The following is a 24,536-nucleotide window of genomic DNA, read 5'->3' as shown; positions in this document are numbered from 1 at the left end:
GTAGGCAGGGTGGGTTCTTCCTTGTCTCGGGTATGTGGTAGAATGAAACAGCATTTTTACATGAGATAACTTTTATTGAAAGTATTGTACAACTGTTTGCTTACTGGATGTTCTGGCTCGGAGAGCGGCAGCTGTGTCGTTTGTGAAGCCTTCTGCTGTGGCAGCGGCGGCGTCTGATTACGCGTGGCGGTGTGTATCTCGTGTCACCATATTGCCCAGTTGACTGGAGATGCGCAGCGTGAGGTGGCTCGTTTAATTATTGAGAGCGAAGTCGTGCATCAGACGGTGATACCTTGGATGTGGCGTCCCAGTGTTTCTCTTCTCTAAGCGGCCGCGTATGTTGTGCGTCGGCCAGCGGAGCGGCGCAAGACCAGTGTCCCGGACTCGAAAAAACGGACTCCCGCTTGCCAGTCTTTGGCTGTCAGATCTTCATCCCAGCAAACAGGTGACTGCTGATGTGAGGCCGTCTCCGCGTCCTCACACGTCACCCGGGTACATAAAAATCAGACTTCAAATACCTTTTAACTCCTGTCTTCTGGCGCCGAGGCTGCTGCTTGCTATTCTGTTGCAGCGGCGGACTTGGTGCGTCTGTGTACGATGTAGTCTCTTCTTGCATGACGGTCTTCAGCACCGAAACTGACTAAAAACTACTGCTACTCTCTTTGTCGGGCCCACTGCGTCTCACGTATTTATTGACTTCACTTCATTTCACTGGAGGTGAACGACTTCACGGTCATTGCCTCTTTGGTCACGTTGGAAATTCTCGAAGAATCTTCTTAACGTCGGTCATTGGCTCTTGGAATGTAGGCGAGGGCCTTTGCTCACATATGACAACTGAGGAACATGTGAGCCGGTTGGGCGATGCCCTGACGGTTGAATCGACAGCGTCCGCTTATGTGGGGAGGGCGATGGCTTCTGAACTTGCTGACTTCACGGTCATTGTCTCTTCTGCTCTGCCCGCTGTTTGCCAGTATGTAACTCTCTAAACTATACCAAGTTTTTCATTTATTTTCTAATTTCTACTTCACTTTGATTTCACTAATTTATTTACTTATCTTAAGTACCACTCAACAAAATAAGTGGTGTAGGAAAATTAATTTTCTTCATTAATATCCTTTTCTTTTGGAAGTATACATTTGCTGCTCTTCAAGCAATGAAGATATCCCCTCTTGCCAACTACGTAAAATCATCTTGTTAGGCAAGTTATTAACAGAAACTGGTTGCACCATGTGTGGTGACTTCTGGGCAAGTCGATGCCAACTCATGTCAAAAGTGATTTTCTTTTGAGTATTCCGAGGAGCAGACCCTTTGAGTTAGTTTTGAGAGGGTTACAAGCCAACCTAACTTAAATCCCGCTAGCCAATATATGATGCTTTTAGTCACTATTTGGTAGAGCCCCCAAATCTTCACATTTATCTACAACTGGATATATATTTCCTCAGCCAACATATAGTGCATGATGGAGGATAGCTTACGCCACCAATGATCATTGTGTCCCACTTGCAACTGGAATGATGGAGAATTGACTGGCTATATGGCTCCCTATAAACCTTCTGAGATATATGTTGGCGGCAATATATCGTTCTACAGTTTGTTCCATATGCTGGTTATCTGAACTTTCTCACTAGCAGTTTGCAAGAACATGTTCCTTCCACAGGAACCTAAAAATACTGACCAGTTCCCTTCACACAGGTCCCACTACTTGCGTAGCCACTTCCTGTGTATGGTGGACCTCTGACCTATTAAGCAGAACCCAGAAACCCACCACCCTATGGTGCAAGTCAAGGAATCTTCAGCCTACATGGATGCAGAACCATCTGGACCCCTGATTCAAGCCATCCACTGGTCTCTGTATCCAAGGACCACAGTCAGTTATGTATACGATGCTACAGATAGCGATCTTTGCCTTAATCTTGCAACCGAGACTTGGTCTTTACTACTTCAGCTGGCCACTCAAAACCACAGAGAATCTCTTCCAATCCAATGCAACACATCTTTTTAGTTCCAACATGAGCTGCTACCTACACTTGGCAGCACCCTTTCTTCTTCATGGTATCTGGACGCACCCATTCCCCATCTAGGATAATACCTTCCAAAATTCTTCCTTCTATGTGCACAGTGCACAATGGATTCCTTCCCATCCTCAGCAGCCATATCCCCTAGTGTTGGAACTCCCAACTACCGGTAAACCCACTCTCTGTGAATGCCCAGACCTTGTGGGCTGAGTGGCTTGCTCTGGAAAAGAGTGCCTTCATCTGGCTCAGGGATTTTGTCAGCCACAAACAGCACACAGAACTTGTTTGTCGTGCTATCTGGGGTGGAACTCTGATCAGCCCCTCAGAAATTCTTTTGCTGGAGCTACCTACCACTCGATTGTAGGTGATGGGTCACCTCCAGTGCAGGCAGTTCAGAGGAGGGCCACAGTAGAGAACCAATTGGGTGGATGTGTGGGACATAGTAGACGTCTAGTCTTCCATAGTGATGCCCATTGGCAACAGCCTCAAGCTGTTTGACCAAAGCGAACACCACCTGGAGCTGTTTGCTAGGAGTCACCAACTAGGCTCAAATCTGGACAGAGCAGTCAGTCCCTATTCATACCAAAGATGGAAAAACTGTACACTACTCAGTTATTAGGATACTAGACTATGCCTGGTAAGTATTCAGACATGCAATAAATTAGGAAGTAAACTGCATCCACGCAGATAACTGAAAATAAGTCGCTCATGTTTGAGGCTGGTAAATATAATTTGCAAACAAATGATGTACTCACCTTATCTGCAGCAGCACATCAAATGAGTGCTCTGGTGGTCCAGCCAAACTGACCCAATCAAAGCAAAGCAAAAACAAAAAAAATGCCTGTATGATACAGGGCTCAAGAAAAGTGTCAGTACAGGTACGTCACACAACACTGTGGAATGAACAGTTCTCATGACAACACTAATGCTAGCCCTGTCTGGGACATGTGCGACATGGTCAGTTATAGCAATCAACTACTCCATCCAGATAGGATGCCTCCCTCTTCCAGATGCTGCACCAAGCTCACTTACGTTTTATAATTTTATTATCATATCCTTTAAACCATTTCATGACATTAGTCCTCTCCTCAGACCTTACTGTGTCAGTGCAGCACTGTAATTCCTGCTCTTCACAGAAAACTGTTTCACTAACAGCCCACATTCTCACTTGATGGCCACACTGTTCACTCATGTTATGGCTTGTCAAATGACAGCATGTATGCCATAGTGTCAGACAAACAGTGTACAGTGTCAAATTTTGCACTGGGGTGTCCAAAGTTGAAACTGATTTATTCCAGTGTAAACCAATTCCCCATTAATGCAGCGACCAAGTTTTGCTTTGATATGATGATCAAATTCCACATTGAACGTGTGCGAGTAGCTGCTCATTAATTACAACCACTTGGTGCTGAAGTCCCATATGTATAGCTCCCATATGTGACTTGTCAAAATTAGATTTATTACAGCTTTCATGAACACATTTAAACAGTCGTTCTTTCTGCGCTCCATATGTGAATAGAATGGGGAAAAGCCAGTGGGTTATATAATACTGTAAGTACTAGTTCATTATTTTTACCATGAAGTCCCCACCAATACCTGTCGATTCAAATGCACATAATAAACATGCTTCATACTTCGTATTAAATGCCATCATAGATTTCTCTAACAATCCTTGTGGATCACAAAATGATTTGTTTATATCTTGTGTTATTTCCTCACTGCTTAAACTAACATTATTGATTGGCATTATCACTAATTACATTACATAGCTACACTTTTTCCAAAAAAAGATGCTTAACTTTGATTGGTTTCTGTTCCCCCAGTATGTATGGTTGTATAGCTGCTTGGCACATTCTTCATTCCCATATCAAAATATTGCTTTATTTTCTCCCTTTTATGTACATTGACATTTCCAATCCATTAAAGCTCATATATTGACAAAAGTCTAATTTTTAGGTAATACTGTAAATACACATTTATTGTTTTTATCATTATATTTCCACTGAAAACATATTTCTTCCAACCTATATAATGTCAATTCTTCATACTTGTTAAAAAATAAAATTATTGATTTCTGTATGAATCCTTGATCATAAAATGCTTTGTTTCTATCCTATGTTGTTTCCTCAATATATAAATTAATGGTAGTGATGTATACCATCATATTTGGAATAAAAAAGGCCTGACAAGGAGTCTGTAATCACTTGACATATTCAATTGTCAGTTAACAGCTCTGTGCCGATTGTTGCCATGAAGTCTGTGGAAAGCGGTAGTTGACACTGAACAATAGAAAGTGAGAGGTCCCCCACACCAGAACTGTAGAATTCCACTAAATTTTGGTTTACATGATAAATCATACAGATTTAATGATTGTAGATTCAACAAAACACCCAGGGACTAAAATTACAAAAACGCTAACTACAACATAAAAAAATGTTGTGGGAATTTGAACTGAAGTGTTTTGTTGGCATTCCACTTAGAAGGTGCAACAAATCTAGTAGAGTACCTACACCATGCTTGCCTGCTGTCTCCTGGAGTACTGCTGTACAGTATGGGATCCTTCGTAGATAGGACTATGGAAGGGACTGAGAAAGTTCAAAGGAGGAAAGCTTGTTTTGTATTACTGCAAAATGGGGGGAAAGTGTAATGTGTACGTTACGAGATGAAGTGGCAAACAGAAGAAAGGCGTTTGTCTTTGTATTGAATTCTTTCCTCAAAATTTCAATCACCAACTTTTTTCCTCTGAATGCCAAAGTATGTTTTGACACCAAACTATGTCAGGAGAAATGATGATAAAATAAGAGGAAGCAGGGTATACACAAAGGGAATTGTTAACTGATGTGGGTAGATAATCTCATCACTGCTAGATTAGCCTCTGGCCATCCATACGGACACAAGTAGTCTCAAGGGGTAGAATTAGACTTTTATCTATATCTCTTAACTGTTTCTGACTACTGGCAAAGCAGTTCTTCACATGCCACTACTCTGAAGGAACGGGAACTCTGTGTGTGTGTGTGTGTGTGTGTGTGTGTGTGTGTGTGTGTGTGTGTGTGTGTGTGTGTTGCTGAAGTGAGAGCAAGGAAGGGGATATGGGTAGAGGACATGGACTAGCATAGGTTGAGTTTAGAGGTGTTGCAGGGGTGGTGGGCGAGCAGTGCAGTCTACTGATTGCAAGTAAAACAAACATCCTTTCAGTATACTCGATGTGTAGATTCTAACACAACTGGTGATGTATTATTATAGTTGAATGGAAGGGAAAATGGAAAAAGAGTGAAGGGCATCTACATCAATGTCCTCATAAAATCCATTCTCCAGAATCTCCTGAGAATTATATGGCAGTGAATACATCCTACTACACCAGTAAGTAGGCCTTCTTCAATTCCATTCATGTATTGAGTGCAGGATAATTGCTGTCAAGATGACTCTGTGCATGCTGTAATTAGTCAAGTCTTGTCCTTACACTCCCTGGGGAAGTGATGTAGTATGTATGATGTAGTATATAGTATATTTCTAGATTCGTCACTTACAGCTGATTCTTAAATCTCTGTAAATAGGCTTTTATAGGATAGTTTGCATCTATCTTCAAGCATCTGTGTGTCTCATTTCTTAGCAGTTGCATGACACTGTCACATGGGTCAAACAAACTTGTGAACATTGTTCTGCTCATCTTTGTATATGTTGAGTATTCTGTGATAATCATATGTGGTGCAGGTGCCACACACCTAAGCAGGGTTGTAGTATGGATTGTATAAATGTTTTGTAAGCAGTCTCCTTTGTGTACTGGTTGCATTTACGCAGTATTTTACCAGCGAATCAAAGTGTGCTATATAAGTGCGGTTTTAATTTTCTGAACAGACCGATGACCTCAGCAGTTGGGTCACTTAGGAATTAACCCCCCCACCCCACTCTCACACACACACACACACACACACACACTTAGGAATTCACCTCACCCCCCCCCCCCCACACACACACACAAACACAAATATTTTTCTGAACATTTACAGCAAGTTGACAATCTCTGCACAACTTTGAATTCTTATCCAGATGTGACGGACCATTCATGCAGCTTTATCTGGTATAGGGTGACAAAATATAAACAGCATTACAAATGACTTGCAAGCAACAAATTAGAATTCCTGGCTTTTATACAATAATTAATTAAATCTGTATTTGATACCTTATGAGATAGGAAAATTCCGATTTGTTTTATACGCACAGGAATGTTGTGTGGCTTTTGTGGTGTCACCGCCAGACACCACACTTGCTAGGTGGTAGCTTTTAAATCGGCCGCGGTCCGCTAGTATACGTCGGACCCGCGTGTCGCCACTATCAGTGATAGCAGACCGAGCGCCTCCACACGGCAGGTCTAGAGAGACTTCCTAGCACTCGGCTCAGTTGTACAGCCGACGTTGCTTGCCATGGTTCACTGAGAATTACGCTCTCATTTGCCGAGACGATAACCTCGTGCCAGCCTGCGTGAGCTTAAGCACATGCATTTCGGCTTCCTCTCATTGTGACTTGGCAGTCTTGCCAAGTCACAACGTTTTTGGCGACGAGGATGGGATTGTGCTTTCGAGTATGAATGTGGACTCCCTTATTCAGATGCTATGGTACGTGATGCAATTGCACAGAACGTTTCTGATGTTCATATATGGGAACAGATTTTGAAACTCGTCAATCCCTCCCTTCAACAAGTGATAGACATATTGGATAGGCAAGACACACTAGACTTTGCTCAGGAATCATTTGAAACTTCGCCACCTGTGTGTCACATTAACCGGCCCGCCAGGCGAGCTGCACGGAACGGTAAACAGCCCTCGCGCACGTCCGCGCAGCCACGTGTGCCGCGCAAGCACGCAAATGCAGTGAAATCATGCCCGCGGTGTGCTACTAGACATTCGCGTGAGAATTGCCCGTCACGCCAAGCTATTTACTTTTTCTGTAATAAAAAAGGACATGTTCAGAGTGTTTGCCAGAAAAAGCTCAGATCGGACACTAAAAACCATTCCGGGCCCTTTGCTTCGCGCCGGAATCGAACCAAGAATACTCAGGCTCGTGAACCTTCGCCCATGGACATTCATGTAGTTAATTCCACTCCGCCCAGTGCCACTCTCTCTAACAGTGACTGTGTTCATCCCACAAAAAGTGTGCGTCGACATCAACGGAAATCACGTCAAGTCGCAAGTGCTTCTGTACCAGCGTCAGTTCACATTGCACAACACAGTCGCTCTTGTCGTCAGCAGGACAATAAACTTTTTGTAGACTTGGACATTAATGGCAACGTGATCCCATTCCAGCTCGATACCGGAGCTGCAGTTTCATTGATCAATAAAGGCACGTACAAACAACTGGGCACACCTCCGTTGCGTGCCGCAAATGTTAAGTTACATAGTTATTCCGGACAGCATATCCCTGTGTTAGGACAGTGCAGCCTTCTTGCAACATACAAGGGACAAACAAAACTTGTGGCATTTTACGTTCTTCGTTCTTCTTCTGCAGTGAACTTGTTTGGTTTAGATTTATTTCAGTTGTTTAACTTGTCTATAGTCAATCAGGTCCTATCAGTGAACCAGACTGTGCCTTCAGCCAGTGTTTCTCGTCTCTGTGAAGAGTTTGCAGACATTTTTGCACCGGGCCTTGGTTGCGCTAAGAACTATGAAGCACATTTGGAAATGAAAGTAAACGCGCAACCGAAGTTTTTCAGAGCGCGCAATGTTCCCCACGCATAGCGTGATGAGGTCGCAAGAACATTACACGATTTAGAATCCCAAGGTGTAATTGAACGTCTGCAGGCTTCTCTCTGGGCCTCACCCTTAGTAATTTTGCCAACACCTTCCGGAAAATTGAGTCTTTGTGTGGACTTCAAGCCAACAGTGAATCCACAACTAGTGATTGCAACTTATCCTTTACCCCGCCCGGAAGATATTTTTGACAAACTGTGCCCAGGTAAATATTTTTCGAAGTTGGACCTAGCAGATGCATACTTGCAAATACCGGTGAACGAAGAATCCCAGCGCGTTTCGGTGGTTAACACGCAACTTGGTTTGTACCGATTCAAAAGACTGCCATTCGGGTGTGCATCCGCCCCTGCATTGTTTCAGCAATATTTACAAACTGTTTGTGCGTCGGTCCCTACTGCAGCAAACTATCTGGACGATATTGTGATCTCCGGAAAGAACATTTAGCCAATCTCCGAACATTATTTCAGGTCTTGCGACAAAATGGTCTTCGCTTGCGGAAGGACAAATGTGTTGTTTGCTCGTGAGTTGCCATATCTGGGACATGTACTCAATGCCCAAGGCATACATCCCAGTCCAGAGCACCTTCGTGCCATACAAGACTTGCCTTCGCTGCAGAATTTGAAGCAGCTACTGAGTGTGCTGGGAAAAATCAACTATTATCATAAACATATCCCCCATGCCTCTTCCATTTCAGCTCCGCTTCATCGCTTACGTCGTAAAGGTGTTCCGTTCGTCTGGACGACGGAATGCGAACGCGCCTTTCGCCAGTTGAAATCGGCGTTGCTTTCTAATACTTGCCTTACGCCATTCGATCCCCAGAAACCCCTTTTGTTGATGGTAGATGCATCGGATTTCGGGATCGGAGCTATGCTTGCGCACAAAGATGGTTCGCATGATCGCCCTATTGCCTTTGCGTCCAAATTGCTCTCGTCTGCACAAAGAAAATATTCACAGATCGAGAAAGAAGCTTTGGCTCTCGTGTTTGGTGTTACAAAGTTTCACGATTTCTTGTATGGTCGTCACTTTAACATCATCACAGACCACAAACCTTTGACATCGCTTTTTCATCCGAACAAGCCTGTACCTCCACGTACAGCGCAGAAATTCATTCGCTGGTATATTTTCCTTTCGCAGTACCGCTACGATATCTTGTATCGGTCCACTGCTAAGCACGGAAACGCCGATGCGTTGTGCCGTTTGCCTGTTGCTGAGGATAGAGCGTTCGATTCTTCTGAACTTGCTTGCATGTTCATTGATGCGGAAACCGATGATGTGGTCGAATCGTTTCCGATTGATTTTCGTCGTGTAGCTACAGCCACAGCTGCTGACCCTGTCCTTGCTACCGTTTTGCGTTTTGTTGCTACGCAATGGCCCTTGTCAAAGTCACGGATCGAGGATCCGCTGGTTCGCAGATTTTTTGCTCACAAGGAGACTTTTTGTTCGACGTGGTGTTTTGCTGTTGCGTTCTGATAATGATCAGTCCCGGGTCGTGGTCCCACGTTCGTTACAGTCCTCTGTCTTAAAGCTTCGTCACCAAGGACATTGGGGTATAGTGAGAACGAAACAACTTGCTCGTCAGCACTGTACTTGGTTCGGAATCGATGCTGCGATTACGAATATGTGCTCTTCTTGCGTGGTGTGTGCCGAACAACAGTCCGCACCACCGCGGAAATTCTTTGCATGGCCAAAAGCCACTTCCCCTTGGCAACGCTTACACATCGATTTTGCTGGTCCCTTCTGGAATGCTCGATGGTTGGTTGTTGTCGATTCATTCAGTAATTTTCCTTTTCTTGTCAAGATGTCTTCCACGAAGTCATCTGCCACCATCCAAGCGTTATCTGCTATCTTTTGTATTGAAGGTCTTCCACAGACTATTGTTTCCGACAATGGCCCACAATTCATGTCCGCCGAATTTCAGTCATTCTGCAAGGCCAATGGTATTCAACATCTGACGTCCGCGCCGTTTTCGCCACAGTCCAACGGTGCCGCTGAACGATTGGTCCGGACTTTCAAGTCACAGATGTTGAAGTTAAAAGAGTCGCATTCTCGGGAAGGCGCGTTGTTGCTCTTTTTGTCCTCATATCGCTCTCAGCCCCGCGATGGTCGCTCGCCGGCTGAGTTGCTCCACGGTCGTCCTCATCGAACCTTGATGTCTTTGCGGCGTCCGCCACATCAGGTTCCTGTGCAGCGGCAGCCACCTGCTTTTGCTCCTGGCGACGTTGTATACTATCGCAACTATCGAGGTTCACGGCGTTGGCTCGCAGGGCGCATTCTTCGCTGCCTCGGCCGCGCTATGTATCTGGTTTTCGGGGCCTCTGGTGAGGTGCGTCGGCATCTCAAACAGCTGCGCCTCTGTCGTCGCCTGGGTTCTGCCGCTCCCCATCTGTTTTCAGCGACGGTGCCGTCTGGTCAGCGCCCTGGGGACCCATCTACTGGCTCCCCTCATCCCCAGGTGTTACCGACGATGCCTTCCGTTTTGCCCCATGGCGTCGCGCCGCCGCCGCAGCCGCCGGCGCCGGCGCCGCCCGCAGTGGACGCGTCGCTGCCACCGCTGGGCACCTCCCTGGGTCACGCGCAGCCGATCGCTTCCTGTGACCAGCTGTCCTCCGGCATGGAACTCTTGCCCGCTCCGGACCATCTGTCGTCTTCGCCAGTCGGGTGATCCGACTCGATGGAGGTCGACCCTTCGGCCCCTCCTGACTATCTACGGGCGCATACACCTCATGTTGGCGTGCACCCTGGACTAGGTTTTCAGGCGTTTCCTAGCTCCCCTCGGACCGAATGGCCGGGTGCGGGTGGCACAGCCTCGCCTGTTGTTAGGCTCCCCACCTCATCGCATACGTCAACATGGGGTCCTCCCCACGGCGGGCGGAAGCCTTATAACACAACCGTCTGCCGATTTGCGGGGGAGGAATGTGGTGTCACCGCCAGACACTACACTTGCTAGGTGGTAGCTTTTAAATCGGCCGCGGACCCGCGTGTCGCCACTATCAGTGATTGCAGACTGAGCGCCGCCACACGGCAGGTCTAGAGAGAATTCCTAGCACTCGGCCCAGTTGTACAGCCGACGTTGCTTGCCATGGTTCACTGAGAATTACGCTCTCAATTGCCGAGACGATAACCTCGCGGCAGCCTGCGTGAGCTTAAGCGCGTGCCTTTCGGCTTCCTCTCATTGTGACTTGGCAGTCTTGCCAAGTCACAACAGCTATCATATTCTGAACAAAATGATTTCTTAATTGATTTAATTTTTCCTTGCATTTGGATGAAAACACCATCAACAAAAGTTATTTTATAACAAATGGCGCATTATTTTTCACACAGTGAGACCTTTAATTAATGTGAGAGGGAGAAACACTTGGTTTTTTTAAAACAATTTTTAACAACACATTAATGAGAGGAAGAACAATGGGATGTGTTAGGAATGTCATAAGACATATTTAATATTGGAATATGTTTTCAGTTCTAAAAAAATCTCAAGTGATCTCCTGGAAGTGAGAAACGTCAGTCATTGGGCAGTGGTTGCAGATCAATCAAATACTTTCTTCATAATTGTTTGCACCTCATGAATGCATTATCATTATTGGTATAATGAATGGAAACCACAATCTGCATCACTATTTTCTGTCATAAAGATGGTCAGTTCTCATGGGAATTGCAGATCAGCCCCATATAAAAGTTGGAAATGAAAAAATGAAAGAAGGCAATATAAATATTATGTGAGTGTAACGCTATAAAACTAGTGATAATGTTACAGCAAATACCTTCAAATCATGGACTCACTCATATCCAGGGCTGTAAGCTTTAGATTGTCAGTAATGACAATATTTTACAGAAAACTCTAGAAATTATGGAGGATGCAATACATGGACTGAATAGGTGTCTTGACAGAGCGAGAAATTGTGAAAACAGTACGGAATTCTGTAAATTATGGTGATACATTAAGGAATGCTGTGTTCATTTGTCTAATGACTACTGAACTCTTTTTCATAGCCCTGTCTGTGAAGCCCAAAGAAGTTCCATTAGGGGAAAAAAATCGTGTAGCCACTAATTTTTGCACAGTGCCAAGATGGACTGTCCTGATCAATATGCTAAAAATCCTGAGTGATAGGGTGTGTGTCTTGGGATGGGGCAGTGATGTTTAAAGGTCACATTTTACGATTTATTTTGAGTAACTGAAAAATTGAGTTTCGACTGAAAATGTTTCCCCATACAGAATCAAACTACATGAAATTTGCTAAAAATGTTATTTTTGCATCTATGACTAATAGCTTCCTCATTTCAGGGAATAGAAAAACAAGATTAGTAACAATATTGCTTTAACTATACAAAATTAATTATCTTTAAATGGAGGGTTAAAAACAAATTTGTGTACCACATGTAAGTGTAGTACAGCCATATTACAGGATAAATCGTGTTCTGGGAGCGTAACTGGATGATGGCGAGGTATTGGGAGTAGAAGCAAAGGACAGATAGATAGCCAGATCATGTTCCTGCTCTTCCTTCCTACGCAGGTCTGCAAACTGAAGATAAAGGTGGTGATTCCCCATTGCATGTACCCCACTACGTCACAAGAAGCCACCAAAGGTTGTCTCACAAAGTTATTACAGCTGTCCACAATGCGCCTATGAAGAGCGCAGTACCACAGTCTGCAGACATGCCTGGAGGCCATTTATTTTCCCCCCCAAGGGGTCCACAACTCTTTCGTGGATACGTGCATGGCGAGCACGGGGCCCCGAGCCATTGCAGCCTTCTTTCTCTCCAGGGCTGCATTTCCTTTTCCTTCCCCTCGTTTCCCCTCTATGCTCCTTTCCCCTCTCCCTCTCCTCTCCCTCTCTTGGTGTTCTTGCTTATGTTGGCCCCCGCTATCCTCTTGGTTCTGTTGGTTTTCCAATTCGGCTTTGTTGCATAATCATCTCATCCTTTTGGCATTCCTTGGTCCCACTCTGGGGTTTGACCTCCATTGCAAAATTTCTCCTTTGTAGTGTGAGCCATTTGGGAAGAGCACCTTACCTAGTGTCTTCGACGTGCGCCCTCCTAGTACATTCCACCGTTTCTTTCACGTCGTTGTCTGATACTAGGGTGCATAGCCAGTACGGTAGCCAGCCCATGTGGTGGGGTCGCTATGTACCCTTTTGGTTGAGCCCCCTGAACACACAGGGATCACACTTCTGATACCTGAGCTGTGACCTCCTCATGCATGCTATGGAGTGGTTGCTCGTCATCCTGGAGCATCGGAACTCCCGGCAATGGCCGCCATGCCAGACGGCCCTTGCTGTGGCGGGGTGGCGCTCGTGAGGAGAGCCCCTGATCAGAGTGGGTGGTATCAGGGCGGACGCTATGCAAATGAAACGCATATGGGTCCAGAACTCTGGCCGTTCTTCCGCGGCCGTCTCTCTGTGTGGAACTGATTAAAGTGCTGCTTCTCTTGCCCCTTCGGCCTTCCCTTCCATGGCTACCCCCTGGGAAGAGGGTCAGGCCCGTCGGCTAGGGGCAAAACCTTTCCCCCGTTATCTAGTTTGCACCAGGACTGATGGAGATACTTCACCAATACCAAACCTTTATTCTTTGTGGAACACATTGAAGACAAGTTTGGCGAAGTGGACTCCCTGAGCAAGATGCGGTCGGGTTTGTTGCTGATAAAAACTGCTTCAGCTGCCCAATCTGTGGCCCTTCGTGCCTGTACCCATCTTGGCACAATACTTGTGTCCATTACCCCCACCAGTCTCTAAATAGGGTACAAGGTGTGATTTTTCACAGGGACCTCATCCTTCAAACTGATGAGGAACTTCGGGACAATCTCGGACGGCGGGGTGTTCACTTTGTTCGGTGTGTTCAGAAGGGTCCTAAAGACAATCGTATTGATACTGGTGCCTTTATCCTGGCCTTTGAAGGGGATACCCTCCCTGAGAAAGTTAAGATTATGGTCTGTCACTGTGATGTGAAGCCGTACATCCCACCTCCTATGAGGTGTTTTAAGTGTTTGCGTTTTGGACACATGTCTTCCCGCTGTTCACAGGCCCCTCTCTGTGGTGACTGTGGACGTCATGAGGGGAGTCCCTGTGTTCCCCCTCCTGTCTGTGTATATTGTCATGGTAGTCATTCTCCACATTCAACAGATTGCCCAGTATATAAGAAGGAAAAAAAGATACAGGAGTATAAGTCCCTCGATCGTTTAACCTACACAGAGGCCCGTAAGAAATACGCACGACTCCACCCTGTGTCCATGACATCTAGTTACGCCTTGGTTACATCTTCACCCCTTCCTCCCCTTCCTTACCCCCATCCCGGACCCCACTCCTCCCCCCCCCCTCCCCTGCGGCTCCCACACCTTCTCCTATGGGCGCTGCTCCCCCTCCCCAACCGGAAAAGTGTCCCACTCTTTCGGCGTCTGCCGGTCAAGGGCGCATCTCCCGGGATGCCCCTTCCCGGCACCTTCCAGGCCAAAGGTCTGCTGCCGCGCGACGACCGCGAGAGCCACGGTCTGTCGGCGCCCAGGTCGCCCGGTCTCTTCCTGTTCCTGATCTTGCTGCAGCTGGCTCCTGCATGCCACACAGCCCTCCTCGATCTCAGCCTGAACGGAAGAAGAAACTTAAGTCCCGGGACAAAGAGCCTCTGGTGTCACCGGAGGTCCCTTCCCCGACTTCGCAACCGGGTTCTGACCTGTCCTTCATGGATGTCTCCCCCTCCTTGTCGGTGACGGGTGGGGACTCGGCGGTATAACTGGATTTAAAGTGTTCAACCCCCATTTAAACCATCGTTCTGTGGTTCTCCAATGGAATTGTAATGGATACTATCGTCACCTTCCGGAATTGAAATCCCTTCTTTCGTCCTACTCTGCTGCTTACGTGGTTCTCCAGGAATCTCATTTTACTGATACTCACTCACTGACCGTCTGTGGGATCAATGTTTTCTGTCGAAATCGGGTCTGACCCCTGCGGGCTTCTGGTGGCGTTTGTACGTTGGTCCGTACAGACATTGCTAGCACGTGGATTCCTCTTCAAACTACATTGGAAGCGGTTGCTGTTAGGGTCCACTTCGACTCTGCAATCACAGTTTGCAATCGTTATCTCCCTCCTGACAGGACTCTTACACCTGCTACCTTAACCGCCCTTCTTCAGAAACTTCCTCCTCCCTTCCTCCTCCTTGGGGATTTTAATGCTCATCATACTTTGTGGGGCAGTGCGTTTCCATCTAGACGAGGTCGTCTTCTAAACCAATTTATTGCAGACCACGACCTGTGCTTTCTTAATGATGGCTCCCCTACTCATTTCAGTGCTGGTCATGGTACCTTTTCTGCCATTGATCTTTCTCTTTCTTCTCCCTCTCTCCTCCCTTCATTACACTGGTCGCCACACGACGACCTTTGTGATAGTGACCATTCCCCGTTGATTATCATGCTCCTTTCCCGCTCCCCGATGGACAGGTTGCCTCGTTGGTCTTTCCAACGCGCTGATTGGCCTCTATACACTGCACAGGTCGCGTTTTCTCCCTCTTTGTCGGGTTGTATTGATGACGTCCTACGTGACGTGTCTGACGCGATTGTTCGCGCTGCTAGCCTTGCTGTCCCACGCTCATCTGGACCATTTCGTCGCCGTCAAGTCCCGTGGTGGAGTACAGCTATTGCCATTGCCATCCGTGATCGCCGTCGAGCTTTGCAACACTTTAAGAGGAACCCATCTGTAGCCAGCCTTACTACCTTTAAACACCTCCGCGCTAAAGCCCGTTATTTAATCAAACAGAGCAAGCGGATGTGTTGGGAACGATTCGTCTCTTCCCTTGGTTCTACTGTCACTGTGTCACGGGTATGGGCTACAGTTCGCTCTCTCCAATGTTGCCATCGGCAGTCCACTCTCGCTGGCCTTCACCTCCCAGATGGCCTTTGTACGGACCCATTAGTTCTTGCAGAACATCTAACGACCCATTTTGCAGAGGCATCAGCGTCAACCTCCTATCCAGCTGCTTTCCTTCATCAAAAACTGCGGGCTGAAGCTTCCACCTTATGCTTCACCCTTTGTGAGTCAGAATCTTACAACGAACCTCTTACTGAATGGAAATTTCTTTCTGCTCTGTCTTCTTCTCATGAAACGGCCCCTGGCCCAGATTCCATTCATAACCAATTGCTTCAACATCTCAGTGCTCCACAACGGCAACCATCTTCGGGTGTTTAACCGTATCTGGCTCCAGGGTGACTTCCCTTCTCAGTGGAGGGATAGCATTGTGGTTCCTGTCCTTAAGCCTGGTAAGAACCCCCTATCTGTTGACAGCTATCGGCCAATTAGTTAGACCAATGTTGTTTGTAAGTTACTTCAACGGATGGTAGCCCATCGGCTCAACTGGGTCCTCGAATCTCGGTATCTATTGTCCCCTTACCAGTGTGGCATTCGAGAGGGACGGTCTCCAATGGATCATTTACTTTGCTTGGAATCCGCAGTCCGGCAGGCTTTTTCCCAGCGCCGCCATTTGGTTGCAGTGTTTTATGACCTTCGCAAGGCCTATGACACTGCCTGGCGCCATCACATCTTACTTACCCTTCATCAGTGGGGTCTTCGGGGCCCACTCTCGATTTTTATCCGCCAGTTCCTGATCCATCGGTCATTCAGAGTCTGAGTTGGTACTGCTTTTCGTTCTCCACCGACCCAGGAGACGGGCATCCCACAGGGTTCTGTGTTGAGTGTCCTTCTTTTCCTCATTGCTATCGTTGGACTTGTGGCCTCTGTCGGTCCCTTGGTCGCCCCTGCCCCGTATGTGGATGATTTCTGCATTTGGGTTAGTTCCTCCTCGCTGGCATCTGCAGAACGGCAGTTCCAGGTGGCTATACGGCGTGCCTCTGCATGCACCCTCTCACACGGGTTTCAATTCTCTCCTTTAAAATCGCGAGTGGTCCACTTCTGTCGCTGTACTACAATCCACCCTGATCCAAAGCTCTATCTCGCTGCACAAAGATTGCCTGTGGTCCCACAGTTCGTTTCTTGGGTCTTCTTTTCGACAACAAGCTCACTTTGCTGCCCCATATCAGACTCCTGAAGGTAGGATGTTTCCGTAAACTCAATGTCCTTCGCTTCCTTGCCCACTCCTCATGGGGTGCAGACAATTCCCTCCTCCTCCGTCTTTATCGTGCTCTAGTTCTGTCTCGCTTGGACTATGGTTGTCAAGTTTATGGTTCAGCTGCTCCTTCCACACTGCACGTCCTGGATCCAGTTCACCATCGTGGTATCAGTTTGGCCACCGGTGCCTTCCCTACTAGCACTGTTGATAGTCTCCTGGTTGAAGCTGGGATCCCCCCCCCCTTTCTGTTCGGCGGTCCGAGCTTCTGGTGTCTTATGCACTCACTATCTGTTCCTCTCCCACTCATCCTTCCTATTCTATCCTGTTCCCAGACCTTGGACGTCACCCACCCGACTCCCGCCCTCGGGCGGGTTTACTGGTTGGACTGCGCCTTGTGTCTCTTTGCCATGATTTTCAGCTTCCTTCTTTGTCCTGTCTTCCTCGCTCCCTCCCCTCCACCCCTCCTTGGGTAGTTCCTCGGCCTCAAATTCGGATGGATCTCCGCCGAGGTCCGAAAGATTCCATCCCCCCGGTGGTGTTCCGTTGCTTTTTCTGCCAAATTTTATGGGAGTTTCGGGATAGTGTTGTTTTTTTACACTGATGGCTCTAAATCTGCTGATCATGTTGAGTATGCCTTCACGTCCTCTGTTGGAACGGAAAATCATCTGCTGCCACCTACAGGGTGTTCCAAAAATGACCGGTATGTTTGAAACGGCAATAAAAACCAAACGAGCAGCGATCGAAATACACCGTTTGTTGCAATATGCTTGGGACAACAGTACATTTTCAGGCGGACAAACGTTCGAAATTACAGTAGTTACAATGTTCAACAACAGATGGCGCTTAAAGTGACGTGAAAGATATAGAAGACAACACAGTCTGTGGGTGCGCCATTCTGTACGTCGTCTTTCTGCTGTAAGCGTGTGCTGTTCACAACGTGCAAGTGTGCTGTGAACAATATGGTTTATTCCTTAGAACAGAGGATTTTTCTGGTGTTGGAATTCCACCGCCTAGAACACAGAGTTGTTCCAACAAGACGAAGTTTTCAACGGAGGTTTAATGTAACCAAAGGACCGAAAAGCGATACAATAAAGGATCTGTTTGAAAAATTTCAACGGACTGGGAACATGACGGATGAACGTGCTGGAAAGGTAGGGCGACAGCGTATGGCAACCACAGAGGGCAACGCGCAGCTAGTGCAGCAGGTGATGCAACAGCGGCCTCGGGTATTCGTTCACCGTGTTGCAGCTGCGGTCGTAATGACGCCAACGTCGACGTATCGTCTCATGCGCCAGAGTTTACACCTCTATCCATACAAAATTCAAATGCGGCAACCCCTCAGCACCGCTACCATTGCTGCACGAGAGACATTCGCTAACGATATAGTGCACAGGATTGATGACGGCGATATGCATGTGGGCAGCATTTAGTTTACTGACGAAGCTTATTTCTACCTGGACGGTTTCGTCAATAAACAGAACTGGCGCATATGGGGAACCGAAAAGCCCCATGTTGCAGTCCCATCGACCCTGCATCCTCAAAAAGTACTGGTCTGGGCCGCCATTTCTTCCAAAGGAATCATTGGCCCATTTTTCAGATCCGAAACGATTACTGCATCACGCTATCTGGACATTCTTCGTGAATTTGTGGCGGTACAAACTGCCTTAGACGACACTGCGAACACCTCGTGGTTTATGCAAGATGGTGCCCGGCCACATCGCACGGCCGACGTCTTTAATTTCCTGAATGAATATTTCGATGATCGTGTGATTGCTTTGGGCTATCCGAAACATACAGGAGGCGGCGTGGATTGGCCTCCCTATTCGCCAGACATGAACCCCTGTGACTTCTTTCTGTGGGGACACTTGAAATACCAGGTGTACCGCCAGAATCCAGAAACAATTGAACAGCTGAAGCAGTACATCTCATCTGCATGTGAAGCCATTCCGCCAGACATGTTGTCAAAGGTTTCGGGTAATTTCATTCAGAGAGTACGCCATATTATTGCTACTCATGGTGGATATGTGGAAAATATCGTACTATAGAGTTTCCCAGACCGCAGCGCCATCTGTTGTTGACAATTGTAACTACTGTAATTTCGAAAGTTTGTCTGCCTGAAAATGTACTGTTGTCCCAAGCATATTGCAACAAACGGTGTATTTCTATCGCTGCTCGTTTAGTTTTTATTACCGTTTCAAATATACCAGTCATTTTTCAAACACCCTGTACATGTGGGGTGTTTACTGCGGAATTGATGGCAATTCCCCAGGCCCTTACCTTTATTAAACAGTCCCAACACAACCGCGTTTTGTTACGTACGGACTTGATGAGTGGCCTTCTTGCTACTGACCGGTGTTTTTCGCGCCAACCCGTGGTCTCTGCCATCCATGATCATCTCGCTGATATTCGCCGTGCTGCTTGTTCCATTGACTTCCTTTGGGTCCCTGGCCATGTGGGTATCCCGGGTAATGAGCTCGCTGATCGTTTGGCTGTGGGAGCAGTTACTTACCCCCTGTTTTTTGTAACCCCTCCTGCAGCGGATTTACGGCTTCACATCAAATCCCGCTTGGCACAGTCATGGGCCAATTCTTGGGAGGCTACTCCCCTGTCTAATAAACTTCGTGCAATTAAGGTGACATCAGGCCCGTGGAGTTCTTCCTTTCGCCTCTCCTGAAAGGACTCAACCACACTGTGTCGTCTCCGCATTGGCTATACCAGGCTGACCCATGGTTTTCTTTTGCGTGATGAGCCACCCCCACTCTGTGGTTGTGGAGCCTTCCAGTCAGTAGCCCACATTTTGGTTGAATGCCCCCTTCTTTTGGCTCTGGGTGCCAAGTACAGACTGTCCCGCACTTAACCTTTGATGTTGGCTGACGATTCCCGGATGGTCTCTCTGGTTCTCGGTTTCCTCCGGGAAAGTGGTTTTTATTCTCAGTTTTAAGGTTTTTAATCTCTCTCTGGTGTTGGGGCAGGGCAGGGAGTGTTTGGGTGTCTCCCACTGTAAGCAGTGTTTGGAGATTCCCGATTCCCCTCCCTGTCCGAAATTCTCTTTTCTTCCCCTTTTACTCTGTTTTTACCCTTTTTTTTAAGGCTTGGTTAGTCCTTCTATTCCCATATGTACTTTCTACATTCTAGCAGTTGTACCTTTTACGTCACAGGTGGTCTTGCCTATGCTGCTTCAGCATAGTGTTGGGTTCGTTCTCTTTCCGACTTCCCTCATTTTGTTTTTTACCAGTGACAACATGACTGCCCTTTTACGTTTTTACCTTTTTCCGTTTTATTTTTCTGACTTTACTGAGATGTCCCATTAGCGAAATGGAGCCTATTTGAAACAAGGGACTGATGACCTTGCTGTTTGGTCCCTTAAACCTCAAACAACCAACCAACCAACCAACCAACCAACCAACCATTTATTTTCCACAGAATGCGTCAAGACTTAATGAAAAGCTGATAGCAAGTAGTAATGACATTAACACAAGAAACACACACAGACAGTGTACCGAGCAAGGTGGCGCAGTGGTTAGCACACTGGACTTGCATTCGGGAGGACGACGGTTCAATCCCGTTTCCAGCCATCCTGATTTAGGTTTTCCGTGATTTCCCTAAATCGTTTCAGGCAAATGCTGGGATGGTTCCTTTCAAAGGGCACGGCCGATTTCCTTCCCCATCCTTCCCTAACCCGAGCTAACGCTCCGTCTCTAATGACCTCGTTGTCGACGGGATGTTAAACAACACTAACCTAACCACAGACAGTGTCTCTGAAAATCTTTCTAGACTGTTCTATGCTGTCAGAGGTGAAACTGATTCTGTCGTCCTGTATGGAAGTTGTAGCCTTCTTGTGGGCAGTGGAAATTCCATCAGCATGAGTGCTGCTTGCTTTTCAATTTACACAGACTGTACCTCCCCAGCATTTATTGTCTAGTTCTCTTGTGTGAGTAGACAAAATAACTTCACTTAGCTCATGTTTGTACAGTGGAGTTATTTTCAGTTTATTAAGGAAGTGCTTTGTTATAGTTGTTTGTCCGTATGTTTGTCCATATGTTACTTATATTACCATTATTAATGAAGTGTTAACTCATGTGGAAAAGAGACGAAACATCTTCACGCTTCCTCCCACCCCCTCCACCCAACCCCTCCCACCTCCCCCTCCCCCTCCCCCCACCCCTCCGACCTGCTTGTGACCCACAGAAGTATGTGTGAAAAATCAGCAGACTGACTTACATTGTGGATCTTAGATACTATGTGGAATACAGAGGGTTTTTCAAATACGTTTTCTGCTCCAAAACCCTGCATTAGTGCTTTTGTTGCAAATATCCAGCTAAGATCTGTGTTTGTCTTACGTACAACGTCAATGAAAATTCACATTTATGTTCAGTTTCTGCAAGAGACAATGAAAGTTCTACAGAAATCTATTGGCAAGCAAATTGAAACTTGTCCGAGCAGAAGTAGTCCTACTGATGGGTGACGATTTTCAACTCTGAGACGTAGAGATACCGAAATGATGCTGCTGTTGGGAGAGAAATGCAACCTCTTTTCCATAAGTATTTAGGTATTCCGAAGATACTATTAGTGGTTACTCTTAGCGCCAGTGTGTTCTTTCAGAACAAAAGCTTTCACTGTATTTGCTAGAATGCCTCCCCATTTCATTAACTTTTTGTGAGCCTGAGCGTTTTGTGCAAAGCATCATCAAGAGAATAAAAGTGTGTCCACTAAGTTATTTATCTATCTAATGAATGTATCTGTTGATTCTGGAGAACTATCTGGTTGATAATTGTAGTTGATGATGCCATCGTTAAAAAGTACATCACTTTTATCACATCAACCACTTCTTATTCAATTTATGACACGAATAGCGTACGTAAATGCCCACATTCTTCCGGTCTTGTCAACTGCGTTTGATATTGAGCAAGGAAGTTTAGTTTTTATGCCAGTAATTCCTAGACACTGCTGGACCTCTTTATTCAGTTGTGTACTGCGCCATAAGAAGTGAATGCAACAAGTGTCATTCTGGCTTGCTCTAGCTGGTTAACTACTTGAATCAGTATATGCTAGACATCACTGGGAGTGGCATTGTGACTCGAGTACACTAAAATGTGGTGAATACGATTATGCATCATAGCAAAAAATAGGAACACCAAAGCATTGATAGGCAAAGTTATTACTACAATTGTCTGAAGTATATACCCCTAAATTGACGAAAGAAACTTTCAGCAAAGTGTTATTGAAATGTAGCTTTTCTTGTACTTCATCAAAAATCAGCATGTCTTTGTTTCCATATTGTCGTTTCTGAAAATAATTCTTAATTGTTCTACAGCCTCTTGGTTAATTTCACATGAGCATTTGAGATTATTTACGTTTGGAGATGTTTCAGAAGGTTGTAGCAACAATGCGTGCCTTAAACTATGTCTATATCCTTTGAGCTTCTAATTTTCAAGGGCATGCTAGCCAGAGTAAATTCATTGTCACATCACATAGTGCATTCTCTTGCTGTTTTTAAATTGGCATTTCTTTAACATAGTGGCAAATATGATTGTTTTTACTGAGTGTACACTGATGTAGAACATTCGACTGAGCCGTCTTACGGTTTTCATCTGAGACTTGCTTCTGGAAGAGATTTATTTCGGCATTTGCTGTCCTTAATTTATCACGTAATCGGACAATTTCCAGTTCCTGGCACATCAACATTGTTTTCATGTGATTACTACTCCGTTCAGTACTGATCTGCACCCTACATTTTCCTTTAGCAGAAGGAGCACTGGCAGACATTGAAACTGCAGCTTGTTTACGGTCTTCCTTCCACAGCTTCCCTTTAGCGAATGTTTGACGGACGATTTTCTTTTGTGTAATATTTTCGACAGATATTTCAGTAAACTGGGAAATACATGAGGAACCACTGAGCCGCTCTGGTTTTAAAAGACCGCCCTTGTCTTACAATTCCAACTTATTTACTGATGATAAACATTTGTTGTTCCTCACTGAAATGTGATTCGCACACAAAACAACTCAGAGTCAAATTGTCTTTCCGAGGAATTGCTGTCAACCATTTTGAAAATATTTGGAGAACTACAAAATATTTACCTTTAGTTTCTCTTCAGCCACATCGGTTCACTGGATCGAAAAACGTGGACATGTTTTGTTCGTTTTCTTCTATAAATACCAGTAACTATAGCTCTCAACACCTCTTTATAATCACAGCCTTCAACTCTTAACCATTCACTGACAAGTCCGTAAACAAACTCTCAAAATAAGTTGAGGCAGAAGCAACAAATGCTACCCGATTACATGTCAGCTTGAGAGTCAAGTGACAGTGCTACTCGTAGTTCTTGGGTATATGAAGATGGTACCTGTTCTTTCAGACATGTCTGAAAGGGCTTACGGGCCATTCGACCATCTTCTTCTATGTGGATGCACAAACAGTGCCCGAACTCTTACGGGAATTGGCAAAAAACCGAGTAATGAGTATAGTGGGTAGGGGCACTATGAATATAGTGCGGGACAATAGGTTGGGAATGTGGGTCTCGTGGTAGGCATGCCAGAGATAAGTCCCTGCAGTCACACTATCATCTGTGTCCTTGGTGGCACAGATGGATAGAGCATCTGCCATGTATGCAGGATATCCTAGGTTCAGGTCCTGATCGGGGCACATATTTTCAGCTGTCCCCGTTGACGTATATCAATGCCTGTATGGAGCTAGGGGTATTCATTTCATTGTAGTTCTCGGGCTCGCTGCCTTTCCAATCCTACTATGTTAATGCACAGGGAGTAAGCACACTCTCTCTTCTTCTTGCTACGGGCAAACTGTCAGGTTACCAAAGGAAGGACAGGGATCAGTAAGCACCATGAAGTACGCTATGTAATGACTGATGATGTGTAAAATTAGTGCACTATGGCACAGTGTGAAATCATGGAGATGCATGTTGGCAGAATAGCTGCTCATTAAAATATATTTTTTAAAATGTTTTGTGTATACATGATACAAATCTCTAAAAACGTGTATCATATTTATAAAAAAAAAGTATTGAGAGCCATGTCATAAGTACAGAAGGGTATAAGCATTTTTAACTGAGAGTTTTTTCTTTCTTTCAGTGTCTTGAAGATAACTTGGGAATCTCCCATCCAAATGATTTTATCAAGGAGGATCCTGAACTAAATTTGGAGGTGTGTAAAACTGAGAATACTGTAAGCATTTGCATCTCTTATTTATTGCATGTAGGGTGGTAAAAATGTATTTGTGTAATTGCTTAATGTAAGGAATGCATTCCTGTGAGACAGGCACAGGTTGTGAGTTTTCTTGAGATAAATGGAATTAATAATTATACACTACTGCTGTGCTATTCCACTTGATGTGGATTAGCAACTGTTATTTGATTATTGTTCTGAATAGAATCTGAACAAAATTTGTAACAATGTTTTTAACCATATTTTCAGTGACCCTTCTGGATGTTAAACATTTTGTATAAGTTTAAACCACGAGAGTGCAGATCATTTGATAAATATTCTTCCTTTCAGTAACTTAAGATACATGGAATGCAGAGGAATACATTTCACATGATTCATCTTTTCAGTGAATCATTGATATTTGTCAGTTTGAACCAAAAATTTTCAAAGGTGCCAAAGGTATGAAGTGTGATACTATTTGTATGTGATAGATCACCCTTGCTACATTGATCTTAGAATAGTTACAGTATGGCTACCTCAATCGTATGTGTTGAATTACTTATAGATTTGTCAG

At 45.6% G+C, this 24,536-nt stretch overlaps 1 protein-coding gene across 1 annotated transcript in view; it reads left to right on the top strand.

Annotated features, from left to right (window-relative positions):
• LOC126212651 (uncharacterized) overlaps nucleotides 1-24,536 on the top strand; it is a 108,990-nt gene that overhangs the window by 75,642 nt on the left and 8,812 nt on the right. The window contains exon 4 of the mRNA XM_049940076.1: nucleotides 23,891-23,962. Within this exon, the coding sequence (XP_049796033.1) occupies nucleotides 23,891-23,962 (72 nt within the window). The remainder of the gene's footprint in view (nucleotides 1-23,890; nucleotides 23,963-24,536) is intronic.

The sequence above is a fragment of the Schistocerca nitens genome, chromosome 11, assembly GCF_023898315.1.
Source record: "Schistocerca nitens isolate TAMUIC-IGC-003100 chromosome 11, iqSchNite1.1, whole genome shotgun sequence".
Classification (NCBI taxonomy): domain Eukaryota; kingdom Metazoa; phylum Arthropoda; class Insecta; order Orthoptera; family Acrididae; genus Schistocerca; species Schistocerca nitens.
Note: the sequence above shows the minus strand (reverse complement) of the source record. Positions and strands in the feature narration are given on the sequence as shown.